This window comes from Xenopus tropicalis, chromosome 8 (assembly GCF_000004195.4).
Source record: "Xenopus tropicalis strain Nigerian chromosome 8, UCB_Xtro_10.0, whole genome shotgun sequence".
NCBI classification, from domain to species: domain Eukaryota; kingdom Metazoa; phylum Chordata; class Amphibia; order Anura; family Pipidae; genus Xenopus; species Xenopus tropicalis.
The window spans coordinates 4,789,145-4,815,160 of record NC_030684.2 but is presented as its reverse complement, the minus strand read 5'-3'; the positions used below and the strand labels follow the sequence as shown (position 1 = coordinate 4,815,160).

At 46.1% G+C, this 26,016-nt stretch overlaps 1 protein-coding gene across 4 annotated transcripts in view; it reads right to left on the bottom strand.

Annotated features, from left to right (window-relative positions):
- Nucleotides 1-26,016, bottom strand: part of ralgps1 (Ral GEF with PH domain and SH3 binding motif 1) — a 197,615-nt gene that overhangs the window by 33,270 nt on the left and 138,329 nt on the right. For all 4 annotated transcript variants that reach the window (XM_031891078.1, XM_031891079.1, XM_031891076.1 and 1 more), the window contains exons 10-11: nt 1,333-1,470; nt 200-293 (exon numbers count right to left, since the gene is read on the bottom strand). In XM_031891078.1, the coding sequence (XP_031746938.1) occupies nt 200-293; nt 1,333-1,470 (232 nt within the window). The remainder of the gene's footprint in view (nt 1-199; nt 294-1,332; nt 1,471-26,016) is intronic.

Genomic DNA, 26,016 nt, shown 5'->3' with positions numbered 1-26,016 from the left:
CCCCCCCCCATACATACAGTATATGAGATAGGTGCTCTAACCCCAAGCCCCCCCATACATACAGTATATGAGATAGGTGCTCTAACCCCCCCATACATACAGTATATGAGATAGGTGCTCTAACCCCCCCATACATACAGTATATGAGATAGGTGCTCTAACCCCCCCATACATACAGTATGACATATGTACTACTTACTTATAATTGTCGTCTTCAACAAATTTTTGCAGCTCTTCAATGTACCGAACCGACTTGAGATATTTCTGTACATGGGGCAGCGTCACGAGGTGATCTGTGGGGTACGGAAACGTATTGGTACCCCGATATTATATACCCACGTCCTGCTGGTATAGCGGGGTGACTGTTACCCCAATGTCTCTATATATCTGTAACCTTGTTATGGGCTAAGGGGGCCCAGCCTGAAGGCCAGTTAGGGGGGGGATTTGGGGTGAGTGCTTATTTGTGCCCTGGGTACCCCTGGAACTATAGCGGGGTGACTGTTACCCCAATGTTTCTATATATCTGTAACCTTGTTATGGGCTAAGGGGGCCCAGCCTGAAGGCCAGTTAGGGGGGGATTTGGGGTGAGTGCTTATTTGTGCCCTGGGTACCCCTGGAACTATAGCGGGGTGACTGTTACCCCAATGTTTCTATATATCTGTAACCTTGTTATGGGCTAAGGGGGCCCAGCCTGAAGGCCAGTTAGGGGGGATTTGGGGTGAGTGCTTATTTGTGCCCTGGGTACCCCTGGAACTATAGCGGGGTGACTGTTACCCCAATGTTTCTATATATCTGTAACCTTGTTATGGGCTAAGGGGGCCCAGCCTGAAGGCCAGTTAGGGGGGATTTGGGGTGAGTGCTTATTTGTGCCCTGGGTACCCTGGAACTATAGCGGGGTGACTGTTACCCCAATGTCTCTATATATCTGTAACCTTGTTATGGGCTAAGGGGGCCCAGCCTGAAGGCCAGTTAGGGGGGGATTTGGGGTGAGTGCTTATTTGTGCCCTGGGTACCCCTGGAACTATAGCAGGGTGACTGTTACCCCAATGTTTCTATATATCTGTAACCTTGTTATGGGCTAAGGGGGCCCAGCCTGAAGGCCAGTTAGGGGGGGATTTGGGGTGAGTGCTTATTTGTGCCCTGGGTACCCCTGGAACTATAGTGGGGTGACTGTTACCCCAATGTTTCTATATATCTGTAACCTTGTTATGGGCTAAGGGGGCCCAGCCTGAAGGCCAGTACATATAGTTGAAGTTCCGCATGTTCAGATTCCATGAACACATTCAGCCCACGCCTAGAACAATTCAGTATGTACAAAGGTAGCCAACTCACCGTATATGCAGGAGACTTGTAAATCTGCGATGATTCTCAGGATATTGTTCATCTGATTGGTCCGCTGCTCGTTCTCCATAATGCTGCCAGATGCCGGGTAGGCGGAGTCAATGTAGATTATATCCAAAAGATAAAGTCCTAGGAAAAAAAAAATGTAAATATCAGTCAATGTGAAATGGTTTAAACCGGAGAGCAGCCAATCAGTTGGTTTATCTCCATGGTCTGTAGCCACCTACACACTTGGCCACATTGGAAGGATTCAATCATTTGGCCTTCAGGTCAACACTTTGATCCTAATGGGGATGTACGATGGACCTGTCAGGTGAGGGTGATGTTGTTCTTGCCCAACGGGATTTTCTAACCTGCCCAAAAGGTATCTGGGGGTCCTGAAGGCAACATACATGGGCTACTTAGTTGGTCTTTGGGGTCTGGGTCAGCAGTTGGGTCAGAACAGAGCCTGGATGGTTCGTAGTTGGGAATCAGATCAGCTATTATCATTGGCTTCTGGCTTTAGCCTATAGGATAAACCCACATAAATTGGATTTTCTTGGAGCTCCTTGGGACTAGTTCCCAGTATTCCTTGTGTTTGGATAATTCCTGGTATTGCTTGGTGTAGAGGCATTCAGGTAGCCGACACGGGGAGGGGAACGGTTGCTCTAATGGCGTCAGACACCCAAGAGGGAAAGCCAACGTCCATTAACACAGCATGGGGGGGGGGGGTTTGCTGCAAAACCTCTTAAGGAGCAGAGCTGTCATTCATGTTTGGGTTGTGCTAACTTTGCCTTGAATTCAGGAAGCCCAGCCGTGGGATGATGGATTGCCCTGTTTTACAGCACTCCGAGGGCTCCCACGAGCTGTTTTGGCTACACGGGATTAGAGTTGAGGTCCAGAAACGTTTATTTGTCTGGTTACCGTCTATGTGCCCTCTGTAAGTGTTCCCCCCAATATTACAGCACGATGGGCCCCAATTTCATGTTGATATGGGGGCTTATTTATAGATACAAACCTTTCCGTGCACCTCGTTGCATTGGTCGGACATTAACAACCCAACTTTCCATGTAAGGAGAACCTCAAGGTGAACCTTGGCTTTCAACACGTGCTAGCTTGGAGTCTACCAAGTGGTCCCACAAGCTGTTTTGGCTACACGGGATTAGAGTTGAGGTCCAGAAACGTTTACTCGTTGCTACCAGTGTCTGGTTACCGTCTATGTGCCCTGTGTAAGTGTTCCCCCCAATTTTACAGCACAATGGGCCCCCATTTCACGTCCATATGGGTCCTTCTTTATAGATACAAACCTTCCCGTGCCCCTTGTTGCGTTGGCTGGACACCGACAACCCAACTTTTCATGTAAGGAGAACCTCAAGGTGAACTTTGGCTTTCAACACGTGCTAGATGGAGTCTACCAAGTGGTCCCCGGGGGGTGGGGGTGCCAGCCAATCTGTACTTAAGACAACATTTCTGTGGTGAGGAAGACACGCACGTGGAGGGCGGAGCCTTAAGCACACAGTTATCTGAATAAAAATAGTTGACTCCTTTTGGAATGGCCACTTCTCCAGGGAGCCCACGCAACTCAGTAAATGTACAGCTTGTTTCTATAGACAGAACTCCCCCCCCCCCCCAGCACACGTTCTTGCCCATATCCAAGCTGCCTGACCTGCTGGCACATACGCAGCCGACTGTTCTGAGCCTTTAGCCGGTAGCAACTGAAAGGGAAATTATAAGCAACGCGCCGGCAGGTCAGTGTCAAAAGGCATTTGTAGCCTCCGTCTCCACTAATGCCTGTGTTTATACAGGGATCTGTGTGTGTGCGACTGCCTAACTACTGTGCTCGAGAAGAATAATGAATGGAAGAAGGCAGCTGATATTAAATTGTTGTTTTTTTTACTATAGTTCCCCTTTAATGTCTTCTCTAACAATATAAAACTCGGTGGTTGGAGGGAGGTTCCTCCACCCATTTCTATGATACATTTACGAGATTATTTATTTATTGAGGGAGTCATGGGCAAGGCCTACTGGGAGAAAAAGCTGTATTTGTGTTACGTTGTCCACACAACCACCTCTGTCTGTGACCGACTATCACGGAGTCCATTGGGATCCATGTCGACTGAATGCAGATGGAAATTCCAAGTATCATTTCAGCCTCCTGACCACAAGCCCTTTGCCAACGTGACCCCTGAAGGTTCTGTTCACCTCCTGCTGGGTAAACCCAACTTTAAGGCTAGAAGTTGCCTCAGCCCACCACACACTGGGCCATGGAGAAGGACAACCATGTAGATCTTTATTAAAGACTTTCTTTTGGCAACTGACTGTTCCATTCCTGCAAGTCGGAGGTCTTCTCCAGACTTTGGTGGAGCCCTCGGTAAGAGCCAAGAACTTCTACCATCTCTCAACTTACTGCTGGTGAATACAGAGGGCCTCATATCTCTCACTTTACAGCTGGCGCATACAGAAAGCCCTCCATCTCTCACTTTTGGGGTGCACATCTCAGCAAAGCTTGTGTGAAGCAGTAGAAATGTAGGGTACCAATACAAAACTATCTGACTACCAACAATCAATGTAACTCCAGTTGGAAGGAACGATGGGCTATGTATTATGGGCTATGTATGTGTAGCCTTTTCCCAGCCCACCACACACTGGGCATGGAGAAGGACAACCACGTAGATCTTCATTAAAGACTCAAAAAACTTTTCTTTTGGCAACTGACTGTTCCATTCCTGCCAGTCAATCATATCGGAGGTCTTCTCCAGACTTTGGTGGAGCCCTTGGTAAGAGCCAAGAACTTCAGCTCTTCTCTTCTACCATCTCTCACCTTACTGCTGGTGAATATAGAGGGCCCCGTATCTCTCTCTTTACAGCTGACTACCACCAATCAATGTAACTCTGGTTGGAAGGAACGATGGGCTATGTATTATCTTAGCCTATTCCCAGCCCACCACACACTGGGCATAGAGAAGGACAACCATGTAGATCTTCATTAAAGACTCAAAAAAACTTTCTTTTGGCAACTGACTGTTCCATTCCTGCAAGTCAGAGGACTTCTCCAGACTTTGGTGGAGCCTTCAGTAAGAGCTAAGAACTTCAGCTCTTCTCTTCTACCATCTCTCAACTTACTTCTGGTGAATATAGAGGGCCCTGTATCTCTCACTTTACAGCTGGCGCATACAGAAAGCCCTCTATCTCTCACTTTTGGGGTGCACATCCCACCAAAGCTTGTGTGAAGCAGTAGAAATGTAGGACACCAATACAAGGGAACCCTATATGACTACCAACAATCGATGTAACTCCGGTTGAACGATGGGCTCCCCCTGACAGACTCGGGAGGTGATAAGCCACACTATGGATTTGCACAGCTTTTAGTCATCAGGTTACGCACCACCTGAGGGATCAGACCACGTCGTCAACCCGCCTGGAGCAACACAAAGCAGCCACAGAAACGTTCCGTCTGCATTCTGTTTGCAATTTGTCAGCGACGGGAACATCTGTTTTCCATCTGCTTTTATAGAGCAGCGCTTGATGGAGTGGCCCAGTAACGATCGCACAGGGAGGCCATTGTATGCTTCCCTTATACGACCTGCACTTACGGCACAATTTATGGTCGGCCTGATCTTCATCACGTTTCTATGTATTATCTTAGCCTTTTCCCATTATACCCCATAACGTCAATGTTACTTTCTACGGGATCCCGGCTATATTTCAAGTTTTCTGCTTATCCGTGTAAGAGTATTGGAGTTTGCACAGGGCACCGGGGTCCATAGAAACCAGGGGCCTGTTTTGCTCTGTTTGTTTTTCCTACGTATCTCTGTTTAAAGCTTCTTGTTCATAAACAGCCCCAGTCACAGAGAGACAGAAGTGCCATGTATTCCAACACACACAGCCATTATCCTTTGGCTTCTGTCTTCTATGTTCCAAAGCTGCATTATATAGTAACATAGTAAGTTAGGTTGAAAAAAGATGTACGTCCATCATGTTCAACCATAATGCCTATATATAACCTGCCTAACTGCCAGTTGATCCAGAGGAAGGCAAAAACCCCATCTGAAGCCTCTCTAATTTGCCCCAGAGGGGAAAAAATTCCTTCCTGTCTCCAAGATGGCAATCGGACCAGTCCCTGGGGCAACTTGTACTAAGAGCTATCTCCCCTACCCCTGTATTCCCTCACTTGTACTGAGAGCTATCCCCCCTACCCCTGTATTCCCTCACTTGTACTGAGAGCTATCTCCCATACCCCTGTATTCCCTCACTTGTACTGAGAGCCATCTCCCCTACCCCTGTATTCCCTCACTTGTACTGAGAGCTATCTCCCCTACCCCTGTATTCCCTCACTTGTACTGAGAGTTATCTCCCCTACCCCTGTATTCCCTCACTTGTACTGAGAGTTATCTCCCCTACCCCTGTATTCCCTCACTTGTACTGAGAGCTATCTCCCCTACCCCTGTATTCCCTCACTTGTACTGAGAGCTATCTCCCCTACCCCTGTATTCCCTCACTTGTACTGAGAGCTATCTCCCCTACCCCTGTATTCCCTCACTTGTACTGAGAGCTATCCCCCCTACCCCTGTATTCCCTCACTTGTACTGAGAGCTATCTCCCCTACCCCTGTATCCCCTCACTTGTACTGAGAGCTATCCCCCCTACCCCTGTATTCCCTCACTTGTACTGAGAGCTATCCCCCCTACCCCTGTATTCCCTCACTTGTACTGAGAGCTATCTCCCCTACCCCTGTATTCCCTCACTTGTACTGAGAGCTATCCCCCCTACCCCTGTATTCCCTCACTTGTACTGAGAGCTATCCCCCTACCCCTGTATTCCCTCACTTGTACTGAGAGCTATCTCCCCTACCCCTGTATTCCCTCACTTGTACTGAGAGCTATCCCCCCTACCCCTGTATTCCCTCACTTGTACTGAGAGCTATCTCCCCTACCCCTGTATTCCCTCACTTGTACTGAGAGCTATTCCCCCTACCCCTGTATTCCCTCACTTGCTAAGAAGCCATCCAACCTCTTCTTAAAGCTATATAATGTATCTGCAGTACCACGGAACCTCCCTTCTTCTAAATGGAGTGGGTGCCCTCGTGCCCGTTGGAAGGACCTACTGGTAAATAAAACATTAGAAAGGTTATTATATGATCCCTTTATATATTTATACATAGTTATCATGTCCCCCCTTAAGCGCCCCTTCCCCAGTGTAAACAGACCCAACTTGGCCAGCCTTTCCCCATAACTGAGACTTCCCATACCCTTTACCAGCTTAGTTGCCCTTCTCTGGACCCTCTCTAACTCAATAATGTCCCGTTTGAGCACTGGAGACCAAATATGTCAACAAGACAGAAGGAGCCTTCAAGAAAGCTTCCCTGGCTGCCTTACCCGACCTACTGTCCACCTCTCGGCAGGTAGATCAGCCCACGCTATCGGTATAAATCTCAATCTATTATCCTGAAGCAACGTCCTTACTACCAACACAGCAACAGCAGATAACCCCCAGCCCTTGAGGGGACATCCCCATATTACTGTGCTCCATCCAGCAACACCAGAACTTGGGGTTCACCTTGAGAGAACCCCAAGCAAATAGGTTCTCCTTACTTTATCCCATCTCCTACTACAGTAATGCATTTAGACAGCCTGTTTAGTATGGCCTGAAGACATTGTCCCTTGGTGATAAATGTCGTCGGTTGGTGGATCGACATTACCAATAAATATTTTTGACATTTTTCATGTTATCCTGCACAATGAGAAACATGTGTTTCCAGTTATGCGCTGAATCCCCTTTAGTCCGGCTAAATCCCCATAAGCAGCAGCACTGGAGGAAAAACAAAACAGTTGGACCCACGGACAAAATAAATAACCGGCACTCGATTCAGCGAGCCAATAAAGCATTGCCGTGGCGTCGATGGGGCGGCATTGCCACCACCGGAATCTGAATGTCTGGCAGCTGGGAGGGCCCTGGTTCAGTGCTATACAAATGCCACACAGTCAGTATGGCAGTAGTTATGGCTCACAACTTGGAGGCTCTACTCAAACATCTAGGGTTACAGGCACCACCATTTACTGTAGCTCCAACTTTACACCTTCTCAGTTCAAACCTCCACGAATGTCCAACCTTTCTTCAGGGGCCCCATTAGCTCAAACATTGGTGTATCAGCCTCGACTTTTGACAAATAAGTTTTCACCCTAAATATATACTGGGCAGGACACAATCAACCCCCTAGACCCCCCTGTGCTGGATTTGAGCTACAGCTGACCCTATTTTCTCAAGGCTGGAGATGGCTTCATGTTTTGGTTGGGGCGTACATGTTTCAGTTGGGACGTTCCTGTTGGGGCGTTGATGTTTCAGTTGGGGCGTTCCTACAAACTCTGGACGAAGGATCACAGTAGCCAAGGACACAATGTTCTATAATAAAAACCCACTTCTTCAGGCAAACTATAAAACCCCTAGCAGAAAAGTTTCAAGTCGTGTCGAGTGTATATTCATTTTAAGCGGCAATGGAAGTGCCCTATGAAATGACACAAACGTTGACTGTCTCTATGGGAAAGGGTATACTGGAATGGCAGGAGTTGGAACGACTCTGGGACCATCAGCAATTGCCCGCTGCAGAAGCTGAAGGGTATAATCGGATACAAGGTTTCAGATGGCTAATGGGTGACAAGTAGGGAGCTCTATTTATACTCGAGGCCAGACAACTATAACTTCACGCTGGTGGTCTTCCCCTTCAAGTCATGGCTCCATTGCCATGGGGACCCTTCCATTGTGAATACGGCCCTGAATGTGTCAATGGTCCCTAACCGCCGGCGCAGCAATGACAGAGAACAATGGCCTGGAAAGTGCCCAAGTGAGTCATCTCCCACCAGCACTGGGTCGGCCAATGATTTGTGACTGCGAGTGATGCCGTCATTTCACCCATTACATGGAATTTGTTCCACTTAGGAACACGGCTTCACTTGACCTTATCAGTCTCCTCTCCCTGTAATTATGCATGGGATGCGGCTACCCACCAACATTCCGCTCTCCGTGCAGACACTTTGCATTTTTTCAGTGCTGCAAGGGGGGGACTTGGCAACCGTAGTGAAATGCCTCGAAACAAACATCGCTGTCACTGCAGTCTATCATGGTCTCCCAACCCGAGGCCGAATACTTCTAACCCCCCTCCCAAATCCTTCTAATGTGGGCATCAAAATGCTACAAAGCTCCATAGTCTTTTCCTTCACGAATGCCCGTTATTTGCTACATTCGCAGGTGCGCTATCCCGCCCTAGAGCCAATCAGATCAGGCCCATACCGGGCAAAGATGATTTTGTTTAATAACCTCGCCAAGCTCTCTCCATACACGGGCAGCTGTCTCTGTACTACGCAATGGAACACGTTGTAGCTCTATAAACAATGATGGGTTTAGCGAGCACTGAATGCTCATACATGGTGTTCCCATTAAGAGTGGCTTGGGGGTACGTGCGGGGGGAACATCTGTTTCTTCCCATAGTGACACATGGGTCATATCAAGGGATTTGTTCAGCCTCGTGGCCACTCGTACAGGGTATTAACTCTCTAATCTACCCAACAGCAATACCAGCTATATACAAAGCCAATATGGAGGCCCCGAGTGGAACAACCACGAACCATTTCTGAAATCTCCATTCACTCAATAGGTTTAACAGCTCCTCGGAGATGATGTAGAACGGCCACTGCGATAAAAGGAACGCATCCATCATGAAATGTACAGTTTTACCGCTACCAAGCCCACTCGCTGCTCCATCTGTAATCAATCCACCTAATAGAGGCTGAGAAAACAGCAAACACATGTGCCTCGGATATTTACAGCTGGACTACCGCCATGACATAACGTAATAAATTGTGTGTTTATATGAAGCAAACCCCCTACCGAAATGTACTTGTACCGGCCAGCGACGAGTTTCTGCTGGATTTGTGTGCCTCCGGGCTGCAATCTGCCATCGTTCATTGGCAATGGGGTCTATGATTCAGAGTTGTGATGTCATCGGTATCATCTCATTTGTTTAATATACGTAGTAACGGACCATTGTAATAACTATGATGGGTGTTTGGTCCATCCGTGAAATGGAGTTGCTTGGAAGACCTTTGGTGGGACTCCATTAATCTGACTATTTTGGTTGGACTAAAGATGGAGACTGCTGAAACTCCTCCTATTTCCTGCAATCAAACAGTGTAATTGGACCCATGAAAGTGTTACGGTTTCATACAGTAGGGTAACTGAACAAACAATGAAGGTCTTCATTTATTCGGGTTATGATGTATAGTATCTAGCAGTGATAAATCTAGAGCAGCTGGACTTTCTGAGGAAGATCCTGAAGATGTCTCCTCTCTCCTGGAATCCCATTGGTTGATCTGAGCCATCACAGTATCATACAGTAGGGTAACTGCACAAACGATGATGGGATTTATCTATGAAGGTCTTCATTTATTCAGGTCATGATAGTATCCAGAAGTTATAAGTCTAAAGCAACTGGACTTTCTTAGGAAGATCCTGAAGATGCTGAAAGTCCTCCTTTCTCCTGGAATCCCATTGGTTGATCTGAGCCATCACAGTATCATACAGTAGGGTAACTGCACAAGTGACTATTACTTGTCTATGAAGGTCTTCATTTATCCAGGTCATGATAGTATCAAGTAGTTATAAGTCTAAAGCAACTGGACTTTCTTAGGAAGATCCTGAAAGTCCTCCTTGGGACTTGTCTATGAAGGTCTACATTTATCCAGGTCATGATAGTATCTAGTAGTTACAAGTCTAAGGCAACTGGACTTTGAGTCATCTTGAAACATTTCATGACGGGCTCTGCAAATAGGACTTGTAGTTGCCCAACAGAAGGTAGGCTGTGGGATGTCTACCAGTAGATCTATAAAGGGAATATCCTGCTGTTGTGTTCTTGCTTAGACAATGGATCCAACCCTACACGTTCAAGGTTACGTTACTGTTAATAAGCCCAGGTTCTAGATTTCCCAGACGCATCAGCTCAGTGTCTCGGGGGAAAGCTTTCAGGTCCACTCAAGTGAATAAAGCTTCATCTGTGGCTAATGAAGTGATAAAGGTATCACTGTCTCTCTGTATGGCAAGAAATTCCTAGTCCAGACCAGGGAGCCCTTAGGGCAGGGGAGTTCATACCCTCATTTGCCCGGCCCCTTCCTCAGTCTGTTTCAATGAACCACCAAAAATCTAAGCTCGATGCCCCCATTATTCCCACCACCTACTACCTGAATGGCTTCTACTGGGCATTTGAGAAGGCATAAAAGGCACAAATCTGTCTGTTCTCGCTCTCTTGGGGGTAGGGGGGCATTCACTTGGCATGCAAGGCATTCCACTTACTGGAACGTGGCCTCTTTAATCCCCGTTAAATCAGGAAAAATATTTTTCCCACCAAAGCCTCCTGCGTATCAGATCCACATGAACCTTTTCTTGGCAAAGCTGATTAATTGGAAGGAAAGGCCCCGGCCCACGGCAAGTTCAGAGAAATAAGATATTTTCTTGGCTTTTAACCTGCATGAAGCCAGACGACAGTCGGGAATATAATTGATACGACAAATACTTCCACTTCGTTGGGATTCAATAGCTAAGTGAGAAAACCCAAACTGGATGGGGAGAAGGTCAATAGAGCGGCCAACTTCTCCTCGTTTAATTACCAGACTCCATCTCAGTACAATAACGTAGGGAGGTTCTCACCTGGAATGAACCTGATGCTGACAATTCATGGGATGTAGAATATAGAATGGGAGTTGTAGCTGAACGAGAGCAGAAGGGTTGGAGGTTGGGCAACCCTGGGTTAAACGGTTCATTCAGACAGAATTCCCATATTGTCAGGCTGCTGTGCCCATTAGTCACTCTTGCCAACATCAAAAGTGTTTTCGAGCCCCACCAATGGAGGTTTTGTGCCGGCCAAGTTGAATATTCATGAACGTTCCGTGGAAGCTTTCGCTCACAACAGAGCTCCTTGATCAGCACGAACGGCAATTTGCAGCAGAACACAAGTTACACTGGCATTCCTTCTCTTGTAAATACATGTAAATTCATTCCGCTGGATGCCAACACTTGGCATTGTCCTTACCCAGAGGGGACGGGTTGAGAACCAGCATAGAATCACTAGAGTTGTGTTGCTAATTGGAATACATCAGGGCACTGGGTGGGTAAAGCAATCTAAATGGGCATACATGGTGAGATCCGCTTGGTGGGGTCGGCAAGGGAGCGGATCTTCTCCCAATATCTTCTCCCAAACTATGGCCAAGAAATCTCGGGGCCGGGCAGGTTTGATTTTTCCGTAGGACTAGGGACGGCGTTGGCTCGTTGATGTGGTCCCCAAACTGATGGCATCTATGCTCTCTCTGAGCATAGATGCCGTCAGTTTGGGGACCACATCAACGAGCCGAATCCGTCCCTGATCCTACGGAAAAATCAAACCTGCCCGACCCCGAGATTGCAGATTCATCAAAGTACGAGTTCAAATCCGGAAATGGGTAAAATTCGGATCAGATACGATCATTTCTGATGATCGCAAATATCACAAAAAAATAATTGTATTAGTCACGATAATATCGTATTATCCGAAAGTCACTAAATCTTCGTATCCGAACGATCGTAAACGGCGGGAAAACCTTTCTGACTTTGATCCTTCAGTGTAGGATTTGGGAAGCCTCCCATAGGGCTCAATGGCAGCTCCAACCTGGCCCAAGGAAAGTCACCATACTGAAGCTTGAATGGATCCAAAACTTTCCTACTCGGTGCGACAATGTGATTTTGTCACATAACTTTTGCTGCACAATACGAAAAAATCAGCGAAAAGGTACGAAAACTTAGAACAAAATACAATCTTTTTGTATTCGGAGGCAATCGTGTTTCGATAAATAGGCCCCTAAGTCTCGTGATAAATTACAGGACGCTCCATGGTGCCACCAACCAACCAACTGTAAGAGATTGTGGGTAGAAAGGGACAAGGAACCCTATCGTTTCAGATGAGGGAGCAGAAAAAAAATCCCTTCGGAATTTAATCGTCAGTCTCCCTCTGCACCTTCGTTTATACAACATTTCTAACGCCAATATTTTGGAATGGCTCCCACTGAGCCAAACCAATTTCGGTGGACTCGGAACACGTCTAAGCCCTGCCAATCTTCCTACAAAGGGGGAACAGGAGAAGGCAACGCAGGACAATAGCCACCTCACAGGAGTACCTGCTAATGAACAAGCTTCCCGTTACAATGTGAAATATGACTTTTCTGTAGCTGGCACGCAAAGACCGGGGACCTCTGATCCAAAAAAACCTGCTCCGTTCGGCCCGTCGAGTATGTTTTACTCTTATTCTGTTACAAACCTCATTTCAACCTCAACCAAAAACAAACCGCTTTAGACTGTCCCTAAAGAATTCGTTGGATACAAAGGTACGCCGTTCCGGCAGTCAACAGTTGGGCAGGAGTCCATGGGGCCGGGGCCGAGAATCGCAGCTTGGCAACGACTTGGGACTGACAAGTCAATTGTGGTTTCATAATTCATACTGAAATATGCTCGGGTCTCCGAGAAACATTCCCACCGTTCCCTGTAGGAATGTTAACATTTCATTCACAGCCCGTGTTGCAAGTACGGGGCAGCGCTACCCCGGAGGTCCTGTGAATGTCGGGCAGCTATTGTTCCGGGCCGCACTGTTTGAGCTTTATTGTCCTTTCTGGTTGCTCCGTTGCTTCACATGGGATTTCATTGTGTGCTTTCAGGATCGACGGGGCTGAGCTATGGAAAGATCATAACTGCTCATTTCCTAAAGTCCTTTGTTGGGGAAGAAACGGCCTTAATCTGATCTGAAGCTCATTCAGCAATTAACTAAATCCGCGGAAAGCCGCAGAAAGCAGTGGAAATAATGACGGGGCCTAACGCGGAGCAATAACCGGCTCTGCCACCAGGTACAAAGGGGGCAATTTAGGTTTCATGTCAACACATCTGAGAAGGAATAAACAAGAAGTCGACTTCAACATCGTTTTTCAGTTCCTCGGTTCTAATTCTGAGTCAACATTTGCTTAGAAATTAGTTCCTTAATGTTAAAAGATTGTCCATGGTCTGTCGAGCTCTAAATAAACTCCACGCGGAGTAACCGCTAATGTTTAGGACCACCAAAAGGTTAAGACCAGGTGTCTTGGCAGAGCCGGGCCAGGAAGGATACGTTCTTGCTCGCTCAATACCCACACTGGTCCCATTCTTGGTACTGTGTCCCCCTACACCTCCGCCCCAGCCACATTCCTCGGTAAAGGACTGCTCAAATGCCACCCTTTGGTAGAAATAATATAAACATGAACTATCTACTGAATGGTAGTGAGTTGGGGGTTTCCTTAATGGAGAAGGATCTGGGGGGTTTTTGTAGTTGTCTAATTCCAGGCAGTGTCATTCTGTGGCTACTAAAGCAAATAAAGTGCTGTCTAGTATAAAAAGGGGCATTGACTCAAGGGATGAAACATAATTTGCCTCTTTATAGGTCCCTGGTAAGGCCTCACCTTGAGTATGCAGGGCAGTTTTGGGCAGTGAGGGGGTTGGGGAATACCCTGCCGGGGGATGTTGGGTAGGGGGTTCCTCACGGTGAGGGCAGTGAGGGGGTTGGGGAATGTCCTGCCGGGGGATGTTGGATAGGGGGTTCCTCACGGTGAGGGCAGTGAGGGGGTTGGGGAATGCCCTGCCGGGGGATGTTGGGTAGGGGGTTCCTCACGGTTAGGGCAATGAGGGGGTTGGGGAATGACCTGCCGGGGGATGTTGGGTAGGGGGTTCCTCACGGTTAGGGCAGTGAGGGGGTTGGGGGAATGCCCTGCCGGAGGATGTTGGGTAGGGGGTTCCTCACGGTGAGGGCAGTGAGGAGGTTGGGGAATGCCCTGCCAGGGGATATTGGGTAGGAGGTTCCTCACGGTGAGGGCAGTAAGGAGGTTGGGGAATGCCCTGCCGGGGGATGTTGGGTAGGGGGTTCCTCACAGTGAGGGCAGTGAGGTTGGGGAATGCCCTTCCTAGTGATGGGGTAATGGCAGATTCTGTTAATGCCTATAAGAGGGGCCTGGATAAGTTTTTGAACAAGCAGAATATCCAAGGCTATTGTGATACTAATATCTGTATAGGGTGCGGGTGCTGGGTTTACTTGGAAGGGTTGAACTTGATGGACTCTGGTCTTTTTTCAACCCTATGTAACTATGTAACCCTACCCTTGTTTCCTCGTCATTATTGATAACTCATGGATCTCCATCTTCCCTTGCCGTATCGAGGGATTTGGTGTACCTTAGCTATTTATGTATCTCAACTTGTGGTTTCTAACTGATAATGAAACGGTGTTATTCCTAGTTTTGCCCCGAGACATTTTTTTCTTTGTAAATGTTGCCGTCGAAGCCAGTGTTGCAGACGTTTGCCAGGGCAGCGCCGGCTCAGACTGATGTATTATGGCCGACGTGCCAAAGTAAGTAGGTTTTAGCTCCTACAGAGGAAGACGAGGCCGGTTCTCTGGAGGTACATGTTTCAGATATACCTTTACGGGGGCAAAAAGGAAAGCCGACCCGGCAGCCAAGGAAAACACCGGAGGAGTTAGAATTTCCAATCCTGCCTAATAAAATGTGCTACTGTGCAAAAAATGTTCTCTCAGCAGTCGAAGCCGCCGGGACCGGGTCCAACAGAATGATCTCATGGGCAGCTGTTCTCGTAGGCAAATCATTTTTCCATCCTAACTGATCATTTATTATTCCGTTCATGCCGAACCCCCCCCCCCCCGTGCACCTAAAGAGCAACAACTCATTCTATATTATGTAACGCTTAGGTAACAAGGTTCGTGTTTCAGTAATAATAATGATGACTGCTTGGACACTAGGACTTCTCTAACTAAATGTCCCAAAAGGAAGGCCACCACCTCCTCGTTCTGCTCTAGAGAAAAACACACAGGGCCAATAAATGGTGAAAATACGGCAGCTGCAAGTGCTACTGTGGGAAAGAAAGGGCAATAATGTACATTTACAGCTCATTAGAAGAAATATTACAAATCAGGGTATTTCCAGAACTTCTCCAGAACTTAAATAACAATGACAGATATTCTACTTCTCATGAGAGACCCATTGCAGGTCATTATAGAGATCTTCCTTCTCTATAGCCACCTTTGCAGCTCTTGTTTTACTCAACAGAGGCCATCAATTCCTTTCTATAGAGGCCATCAATTCTTTGCTATCTTTCTATTGAGGCCATCGATTATTTTCTATCTTTCTATAGAGGCCATCAATTCCTTTCTATCTTTCTATAGAGGCCATCAATTCTTTTCTATCTTTCTATAGAGGCCATCAATTCCTTTCTATCTTTCTAAAGAGGCCATCAATTCCTTTCTATCTTTCTATAGAGGCCATCAATTCCTTTCTATCTTTCTATAGAGGCCATCAATTCCTTTCTATCTTTCTATAGAGGCCATCAATTCCTTTCTATCTTTCTATAGAGGCCATCAATTCCTTTCTATCTTTCTATAAAGGCCATCAATTCCTTTCTATCTTTCTATAGAGGCCATCAATTCCTTACTATCTTTCTATAAAGGCCATCAATTCCTTTCTATCTTTCTATAGAGGCCATCAATTCCTTTCTATCTTTCTATAGAGGCCATCAATTCTTTTCTATCTTTCTATAGAGGCCATCAATTCCTTTCTATCTTTCTATAGAGGCCATCAATTCCTTTCTATCTTTCTATAGAGGCCATCAATTCCTTTCTATCTTTCTATAGAGGCCATCAATTCCTTTCTATCTTTCTATAGAGGCCATCAATTCCTTTCTATCTTTCTATAGAGGCCATCAATTCCTTACTATCTTTCTATAGAGACCATCAATTCCTTTCTATCTTTCTATAGAGGCCATCAATTCTTTGCTATCTTACTATAGAGGCCATCAATTCTTTGCTATCTTACTACAGAGGCCATCAATTCCTTTCTATCTTTCTATAGAGGCCATCAATTCCTTTCTATCTTTCTATAGAGGCCATCAATTCCTTTCTATCTTTCTATAGAGGCCATCAATTCTTTGCTATCTTTCTATAGAGGCCATCAATTCTTTGCTATCTTTCTATAGAGGCAATCAATTCTTTGTTATCTTTCTATAGAGGCCATCAATTCCTTTTTATCTTTCTATAGAGGCCATCAATTCCTTTCTATCTTTCTATAAAGGCCATCAATTCTTTGCTATCTTTCTATAGAGGCCATCAATTCCTTTCTATCTTTCTATAGAGGCCATCAATTCCTTCCTATCTTTCTATAGAGGCCATCAATTCCTTTCTATCTTTCTATAGAGGCCATCAATTCTTTGCTATCTTTCTATAGAGGCAATCAATTCTTTGTTATCTTTCTATAGAGGCCATCAATTCCTTTTTATCTTTCTATAGAGGCCATCAATTCCTTTCTATCTTTCTATAAAGGCCATCAATTCTTTGCTATCTTTCTATAGAGGCCATCAATTCCTTTCTATCTTTCTATAGAGGCCATCAATTCCTTTCTATCTTTCTATAGAGGCCATCAATTCCTTTCTATCTTTCTATAAAGGCCATCAATTCTTTGCTATCTTTCTATAGAGGCCATCAATTCCTTTCTATCTTTCTATAGAGGCCATCAATTCCTTTCTATCTTTCTATAAAGGCCATCAATTCTTTGCTATCTTTCTATAGAGGCCATAAGAGATACCTTGTTTCACATCCATAATGGCTCTTGGTCATTACACATATCTTCCACTCTGTACAGGCACCATTAAAATTCTTGTATGTGTCAGCAGCCATTATAGATACCTCCCCTCTCGACAGAATCCATAGCAGCCCATGTATATCTCTACAGAGTCTATTAGGCTAGACTGGCCATTTTGACAGCTGCTGTCTTCAGGCAGAGGTCACTTACTTATGTATTTCAGAATGGAGGTCCACCGGTCACCAGTACATGAGCTTCAGGCACATCTCTTCCTATATAACTAATAGGGGAAGCGGTGGAAGTTGGAGAGACGCTTTTTGACTACTACTGTTTTCCACCGGATAGCCATGGTCAAAACACCAACACTTTTCCTCTCTGCAAAGAACTAGACCAGTGGTTCTCAACCTTCCTAATGCCGCGACCCTTTAATACAGTTCCTCGTGTTGTGGTGACCCCCAACCATAAAATTATTCCTAAGACCATCAGAAATATGTGTTTTCCTGTGAAAGGCTTGTTCGACCCCCAAAGGGGTCCCGACCCACAGGTTGAGAACCGCTGGACTATACAGATATTAAACCAGCGTACCAAGATCATCAGCGGTCTCATGTTTCTACAGAGCTCAATATATATATCTACCCTCTCTATGGCGACTGTCATAGCTCATTAGAGAGACTTCTAAAGATAACATTGTAGACTTTTTACAGAAGCTACCACTGATTTGTTCTTCTCTAGACAGACAACCACTAATTTCCTACCTCTCTTCAGAGATATGGGTCTTCTTGCTCTCTACAGTGAGATACACCTCATCTCTCTCTCTATATATATCTATAAAGAGGCCTACAGATCTAAACTTCTCCATAGACAGACCATCATTGAACCTGTAGCTCTCTACTTAGCCCACCGATCATCTCGAGCCTCTAGAAAGTATGTCTCTACACAGATGATCACAGATCTTGTTCATTTCTAGCGTGACCTCTCTAGAGAAAGACCATTACATATCTTGAGTCTTTAGACCAGGGGTGTCCAACTCAATCACACAAGGGGGGCCAAAATCTAAAACACAGGCTAAGTCGTCGGCAAAATTATTTATTAAGATACAGTCAGGCACAGACACCAGGGGCCTTTCTCGTGCTCCAGACCATAACAAATGTTCTACTTTTCTGCTGAAAGCTCATCACAGACTCTGTATGTAATTCTAAAGGGGATATTACACTCATTCTACCTCTCTTGGGAAGACGCCACCTCACCAAAGTTCCATCTGATAAGAAGTCTCCAAGATTGGGACTTTCTATGCAATGATCTTTCCATGAGCAGCAACTTCTCATAAGACCATAATAGGTGCAAGGGACTACGGCCGGCGTCTCAGGCTATTAAAGATATATTAGTCAAGACAGTCTGTAAACATACACTGGCGTAGAACCAACAAAGAGTTGACCTGCCATATTGACATACACAGAGGAAGACATACTCACGTCCGAGCAAACATTTACACATGTGCCCCGGCACCGGCTTACACACGGCTTAGCAAATCACGTCACGTATTAAAGTCAACATACATAAGTACAAATATAGGTTTAGACAGTGAAAATGTCTGGCATTCGAGTAGGTGTCCCGAGATCCGTCCGTAGGCTGCCGGCTATAGGCTGGATATATTAACGGGCGCTCTAGAAAATGAGGATTGAGTTGAGGTGGCCTGGTGGGACGGAGGTAGAAGAACGAGAACAGCAATAATTGTCTGAGTAAAACTTAGACTTTGGGGGGGCTGCCCCTTGTAGAACAATTATGGGGCCAAACTGTGGGTCGTTATTTCTGGGGGGTCTCTCCGGAGCTCAAAAAGTTAATGGTTGTGGAAAGTTTTAATGAATTACAGGCCCTTGGCAAGAAAGGACACTAGAGGCCAAAGGGCAGCTTATTCTATTAAACTACTGTTCTGTAACGTGCAGTAACCTCCCCCCCATTTACTTACTGTTGAGTGCCTCGAACATTAACCCTTAACTCACTGGGCCCCTTTGCCCAGGCTTGCCAGACAGGGAACACCAAAACCCGCAGCCTGTAGGCCAATTAGGGGCGAGATAGGGACGGAAAACGTATCTGCTGCCCTGGGTTCCCCTGACACTACGGCTGAATGACCAATAGAGTGATGTTTTACCTATATCTGTAAAATTTTTATGGGCTAAGGGGGCCCAGCCTAAAGGCCAGTTAGGGGGGGGATTTGGGGTGAGTGCTTATTTGTGCCCTGGGTACCCCTGGAACTATAGCGGGGTGACTGTTACCCCAATGTTTCTATATATCTGTAACCTTGTTATGGGCTAAGGGGGCCCAGGCTGAAGGCCAGTTAGGGGGTGATTTGGGGTGAGTGCTTATTTGTGCCCTGGGTACCCCTGGAACTATAGCAGGATGACTTACCCCAATGTTTCTATATATCTGTAACCTTGTTATGGGCTAAGGGGGCCCAGCCTGAAGGACAGTTAGGGGGGGATTTGGGGTGAGTGCTTATTTGTGCCCTGGGTACCCCTGGAACTATAGCGGGGTGACTGTTACCCCAATGTTTCTATATATCTGTAACCTTGTTATGGGCTAAGGGGGCCCAGCCTGAAGGCCAGTTAGGGGGGGATTTGGGGTGAGTGCTTATTTGTGCCCTGGGTACCCCTGGAACTATAGCGGGGTGACTGTTACCCCAATGTTTCTATATATCTGTAACCTTGTTATGGGCTAAGGGGGCCCAGCCTGAAGGCCAGTTAGGGGGGGATTTGGGGTGAGTGCTTATTTGTGCCCTGGGTACCCCTGGAACTATAGCGGGGTGACTGTTACCCCAATGTTTCTATATATCTGTAACCTTGTTATGGGCTAAGGGGGCCCAGCCTGAAGGCCAGTTAGGGGGGGATTTGGGGTGAGTGCTTATTTGTGCCCTGGGTACCCCTGGAACTATAGCGGGGTGACTGTTACCCCAATGTTTCTATATATCTGTAACCTTGTTATGGGCTAAGGGTGCCCAGCCTGAAGGCCAGTTAGGGGGGGACTTGGGGTGAGTGCTTATTTGTGCCCTGGGTACCCCTGGAACTATAGCAGGGTGACTGTTACCCCAATGTTTCTATATATCTGTAACCCTGTTATAAGCTTAGGGCTTGAACTGAAGAAGTCCAAAAACCACTTCCCTATTACATCACCCTAAGCCTAAACACCAGCCATAAAGAATAACTGACCTACCGTATCACTAAGATTTATAGATGACAAACAGGCCAAGCTCAGATTGTCTCCATGAATATTTATCTCATCAGAATGGCAGTTAGTCCCCTGCTGGCGGCTGTTATCCACAAAGGGCCATCATTTAAATACAAAGTACTCAAAAGCTCAAGTGAATGTTTTGATCCAAGATGTTATTTATGGTTCTTCTGGGATAGATAAGTGATCTCCCCGGCCCTCGTCAGAATCTATTTATCTTCCTAAAGCATTTATTCTACATTGAGGATGAAGGATCCAATTCATTCAGAAAAGAAAGTGCCCTGAAGCAGCCAAGTGCATTGTATGTCAACGGAGAGGGGCAAATTACCAACACGTTACTGGATTGTCGTTATGTGTGTTAACGAAAGCGAGTTACCAAGGGTGAATCCTCGCAGACCTAAGGTGGGGGTATTACAGATCTTTCCTTGTGAAACCAACTCACCAAGAGCGTTGGCCAAGTGAGAGCAAGATGCCACCCAGATGGCACAATGTTTTTGGGAAAAAAATCAGACAAGGTGGAAATATAATGTTTGACAATACTCCCGTTCCACTCGTATGTGGTCTAGTGACTAGGGGGCAAGGTCGGAAATTATCTGTGGGGGAATGGATAGATCGTAAGGTCTGAAATGATCTGGGGGCGATGGATAGATCGTAAGGTCTGAAATGATCTGGGGGCGATGGATAGATCGTAAGGTCTGAAATGATCTGGGGACGATGGATAGATCGTAAGGTCTGAAATGATCTGGGGGCGATGGATAGATCGTAAGGTCTGAAATGATCTGGGGACGATGGATAGATCGTAAGGTCTGAAATGATCTGGGGGGCGATGGATAGATCGTAAGGTCTGGAATAATCGGGGGGCGATGGATAGATCGTAAGGTCTGAAATTATCTGTGGGGGGATGGATAGGTCGTAAGGTCTGAAATGATCTGGGGGCAATGGATAGATCGTAAGGTCTGAAATTATCTGTGGGGGGATGGATAGATCGTAAGGTCTGAAATTATCTGTGGGGGGATGGATAGATTGTAAGGTCTGAAATTATCAGGGGGCAATGGATAGATCGTAAGGTCTGAAATGATCTGGGGGCGATGGATAGATTGTAAGGTCTGAAATGATCTGGGGGCGATGGATAGATCGTAATCAAAATAAAAGAAATCTGGAAAATATGCGTCAGACACAACCCCCTAACTTTCCCCATGTGTTATTATTATTATTATTATTATTAACCAGTGAAACGGCCTTTGTAACTGGAACACCAACAAGCCAAGAAGCTAAATCCAGTAGGAAAAAATGAAAACACGTCAGAGGCCAGAAAACACTTAAATACATGAAATTGAGTCAGGGCTTTGGCACGGCTGCTTGCTGTACTAACGTGAGCCCTACGACGAGCAAAATCATACGATACAGCTCATTGGTCCGAGGCCACCTAAACTGTCTGATGGGATAAGGCTCGGGCATATCAATAACCCAGGGGCTGTAGACCCTTCTGCTTCTGGGGACCCAGTAGGCCAAGTGGTGCCCTGACTGAGAAGCAGAACATTTGTTATTGTAGGACCAAGTTTATCCTGAAATGATCATTTGATCTGTATGATCTGTCCGTCAACGAAAACGACCATTTCAAGTGATATTGTCTAGTCCGAGGCAACCTTAACTGCCTGATGGGATAAGGGTCTCTTCAAATGCAGATCTATAGGTACCTCTTTATCCAATAAGCCATGTCTTATTTTGCCCTAAAGCCATTCTAGGGATCTTCTCATGTCCAACAGAAATCTCGCTTATTTTGCCCTAAAGCCATTCTAGGGATCTTCTCATGTCCAAACTCCTGCTTGGGTGATGCCTTTGGGCCATTGTGTAATTTATAGGTTTGCACCCCTCTGCCTACGTGACCATCAAGCTGGGGTTTCTGGTATATCTAGAAAAGTAAAAATACGTTTTCCCCAAATGCCTTCCCGATATGGCCTTTAGGATGAGCTGGGTAGGCAAAAGGGAGGTGGACCGTAATAATAAAATTCCGCCAGCTGCCAAATGGGGCTCAGGCATATCCATAACTGTGGAACCCAGGGGCATAACCATATTGGCTGTAGACCCTTCCGCTTCTGGGGACCCAGTAGGCAGAGTGGTGCACTGATTGAGAAGCAGAATATTTGTTATCGTAGAACCAAGTTTATCCTGAAACGATCGTTCCATCAATGAAAACAACCATTTCAAGCAATATCGCCTAGTTGAAGCTGGGAAACCACCTGCTTGGTCCTACAAACAATTGGACAATGAGCAAATATCATTGGCAACGGAGAAAATTTTCACCGTCCAACTGATTTTCCGACCAAAGTCTGATGAAAAATCGCTAGACGTCCGATCGTTCGACGTTCGGTGCCCACTAACCTTACGATAATTTGACGGATCCCACTTGTCAGGAAGGAAAATTCTTATCGTGTGTGGCCATCTCAAGTATCTACACTCACTATGGCCAAGGCAAAATGGCTTCTGGTAGATCCATACAATTTCTATGACCATGTCCGTGGTCAATACTGGCCAACTCTTAGCCCATCCCCTATTGCCCATCTTACATAATGTTTATGAGTTAAATTCAGCTCTTAGGGGAAATCTGTAGAAACAATTAAGCAGCCGACCTGTATAAAACAGACAGCACTCTGTGTCCTCAGAAGATTTTCCTACCATTTTGGGAAGGTTTTCAAATATAAAAAAAAAAACCACGAAGAAAAACTACAAGCGCAGCAACTTATCACTTATGCTATTATCCTGTGGAAAATGGCTCGGCCCTTTCCTAATTACAGAAAGTCAAAATTCCATTCTTTGTAGGTTAGCTCTGAATCAGAATCTAACCCCCCCCCCCCACGGCCTTGTGGTCTGGCCTGAACGTGGGAGTAATCTAGATAAAGGTGGAAAACAGGAGACCTAACGTTGAACTGGTTCAATATCTCTGACTCCAAGGGGAGTCAGATTTTTTTTCCCCCGATTTGGATTTTTTAGCACTAAAAGTCATTAAAAAAAAGGTCGCAAGTCGAGATTTACTATCCAACAATTCCGAATCCAACAATACGCGATCGAGATCAAGTAGAAGTCAATGGCAGACGTCCCTTCTCGTCCCTGAAAGATCTTTCTTCGCTTCAAAACTTTTGGAGGTTTTTTGGATTTTTGACACTGGTTTTTGCCCGACGATTTGAAAAAGTCCCAGTTGTCATGTGACGAGTCAAAAAATTCAACGTTTTTGTGACTTTTCCCTGCATGCTTTTCGAATTTTTAAAAAGAAATATCCCTCAGCTATGGGTGGGCGATATCGGGAGAATCCAGGCAAATTCAGCCCTGGTGCCAAATGCTTGAATTATAACAATGGGTATAGGCAAAGTTGATTGAGGGACCGCATCACCGAACCGATGAGGTCCCCGATTTCAGGTCAAGTCATAAAAAAAAGTCGAGATTTACTATCCAACAATTCTGAATCCGACAATACGCGATCTAAAACTTGTTGAGATCAAGTAGAAGTCAATGGCAGACGTCCCTTCTCGTCCCTGGAAGATCTTTCTTCGCTTCAAAACTTTCGAGGTTTTTCAGATTTTTGACACTGGTGTTTACCAGACGATTTGAAAAAGTTGCAGTTGTCATGTGATGAGTCAAACAATTCAACGTTTTTGCGACTTTTCCCTGTATGCTTTTTGAATTTTTAAAAAGAAATAAATGAGAAAATTTGGGCTTCGAGCTTCGGTGTAAAGGTGGCCAAAAACCTCAGATCCACTCGCTTGACGATGTCGCCAAGCGAGCAGATCTGAAGGTGTATGGCCACCTTTACACCGAAGCTCGAAGAAACCAAAGCACCTACGGGTGGGCGATATCGGGAGAATCCAGGCTAATTCGGTAATTTGGCCCTGGGGCCAAAGGATTGAATTATAATGATGGGTATAGGCAAAGTCGGTTCTTGGACTGCATCAACGAGCCAATGCAGTCCCCGATCCGACTAAATTTTTTAACCTGCCCAAACCATAGCTGGGCGATTTCAGGCCAGATATGGGTCGGGCAGGCCCGTCGGTAGTGCCCATACACGGGCCGATTAGGGCCCGTGTATGGGCACCTTAAGGGTCTGTGTACAGTAGATAGCGCTATAGAAAGATCTTCCTCTGCTGCCAAATAACAGAAGATTTAGAACCCGACTTGGACACTTATCTTCAGGCACAAGATTTGGGCCCCACCAGAACCATTCAGCACTCCTAGATTCAACCTAGCAACAGAAGTCCCTGGCTATTCCTATTGGACGGTTGATGTCCTACATATCTTGAGGGATTACAATGCACAACTGCTAATCATTCTTTCCTCGTAGAACTTGGCCCACTCCCTGTACTTGGGTGAGAATCTGATTCAGAAGTTGCTTGGAACTCCTGTGTTGAGATTTAACTTGTTCCGTATGTGAGAAACCACTTCACAGGAGCATGAGTTTCCCCAAACGGAACAGCACAACGTACCGCGTTTTCATTATCAGATCCCGCCAACATGTAAATCTCTGGCCCCCCCAGAAATCATATGTTCGGGCTGGGAGAGAAGTTGGAGAAGACCAAAGCCTCGCTAGAGTAAACAGTTTATCAAATATACAGCAATGTTTATTTTCCTTGTCTTAATGGGCTTAGGAAGTTTGTCTCTGAATGAGCGGCCAGCTGGTCCAGCACGGAGAACAGGCAGATGCTGGGAGGGAACTCTGCTCATTACTATCTAGATCTATAGATACTTCTCTGCTTGGCATGGACTCGGAGATGCAGATCTGTCACACCAAAGTCAGACCAGCTCCTGAACGAACGACTGTCATCTCGACACCAGTTGTATATGACAATTAGGCAAACATTCTCTTTTGAGTGATTGGCAAATACAAAGTTGCACTGTTTGCCCCCATAAAACTCTAGAACAGGGGTGGCCAAGATGTCGATCGTGGTCCACCAGTCAATCCCCCGTGGATTTCTGGTGGACCGCGATGAAGCCGGGGATGCGGAAGTGCTTCATTCTTCCACATCCCCGGTCATCGGTCGATCGCCGATGAAAAAGGTCTGGCCACCCCTGCTCTAGAACCCCCATGTTTCATAGGGACGCACCAAATCCAGGATTCGGTGCATAACGTTCCCAAATCCTAAATTCCATCCAAACCAAATTTGCCTAGATAAACTAGATCAGTGCTGTCCAACTGGCGGCCCGCGACCCCCCTTTGTGTGGCCCCCCACCTGCCTGGCTTCTTTGATGGCTTACTCTTGTGTAAATGGTAAATGGTATCAGTACTGTGATTAACTGGCCCCCTGCATGGTTCTCACCTCAGATTCAGGCTGTAATCAGGCTGTATTGTTTAAATATGTAATCCCCTGTGTTGTTCACACCTTTTAATCTCTGCATTGTTCACCCCCTGCAGTGTTCACACCTCAGGCTCAGGCTGTAATCACCCACATTGTTCCCCTGTTCACACCTCAGGAGCAGTAGAAACCCACAAATAATCCCTGCACACTACAAATAGAATTTATACTGAGGTGGTACTTCAATTAAAAAGTTTTTTTAATATATAGTTATTGTGCAGACTGTAGGAGCAGTGCCAGCATTGTGTCACTGTATGCTGCCTGTGTGTGCCATACACACAGGCATCATAGGGCAAGCAGAGTATGGCACACACAGGCAGGGTAGGGAAGGCAGAGTATGGCACACACAGGCCAAGTATGGCACAAACCAGCCAAGAATGGCAAACACAGTGAAAGTATGGCACACGCAGGCAGGGTAGGGAAGGCAGAGTATGGCACACACAGGCAGGGTAGGGCAGGCA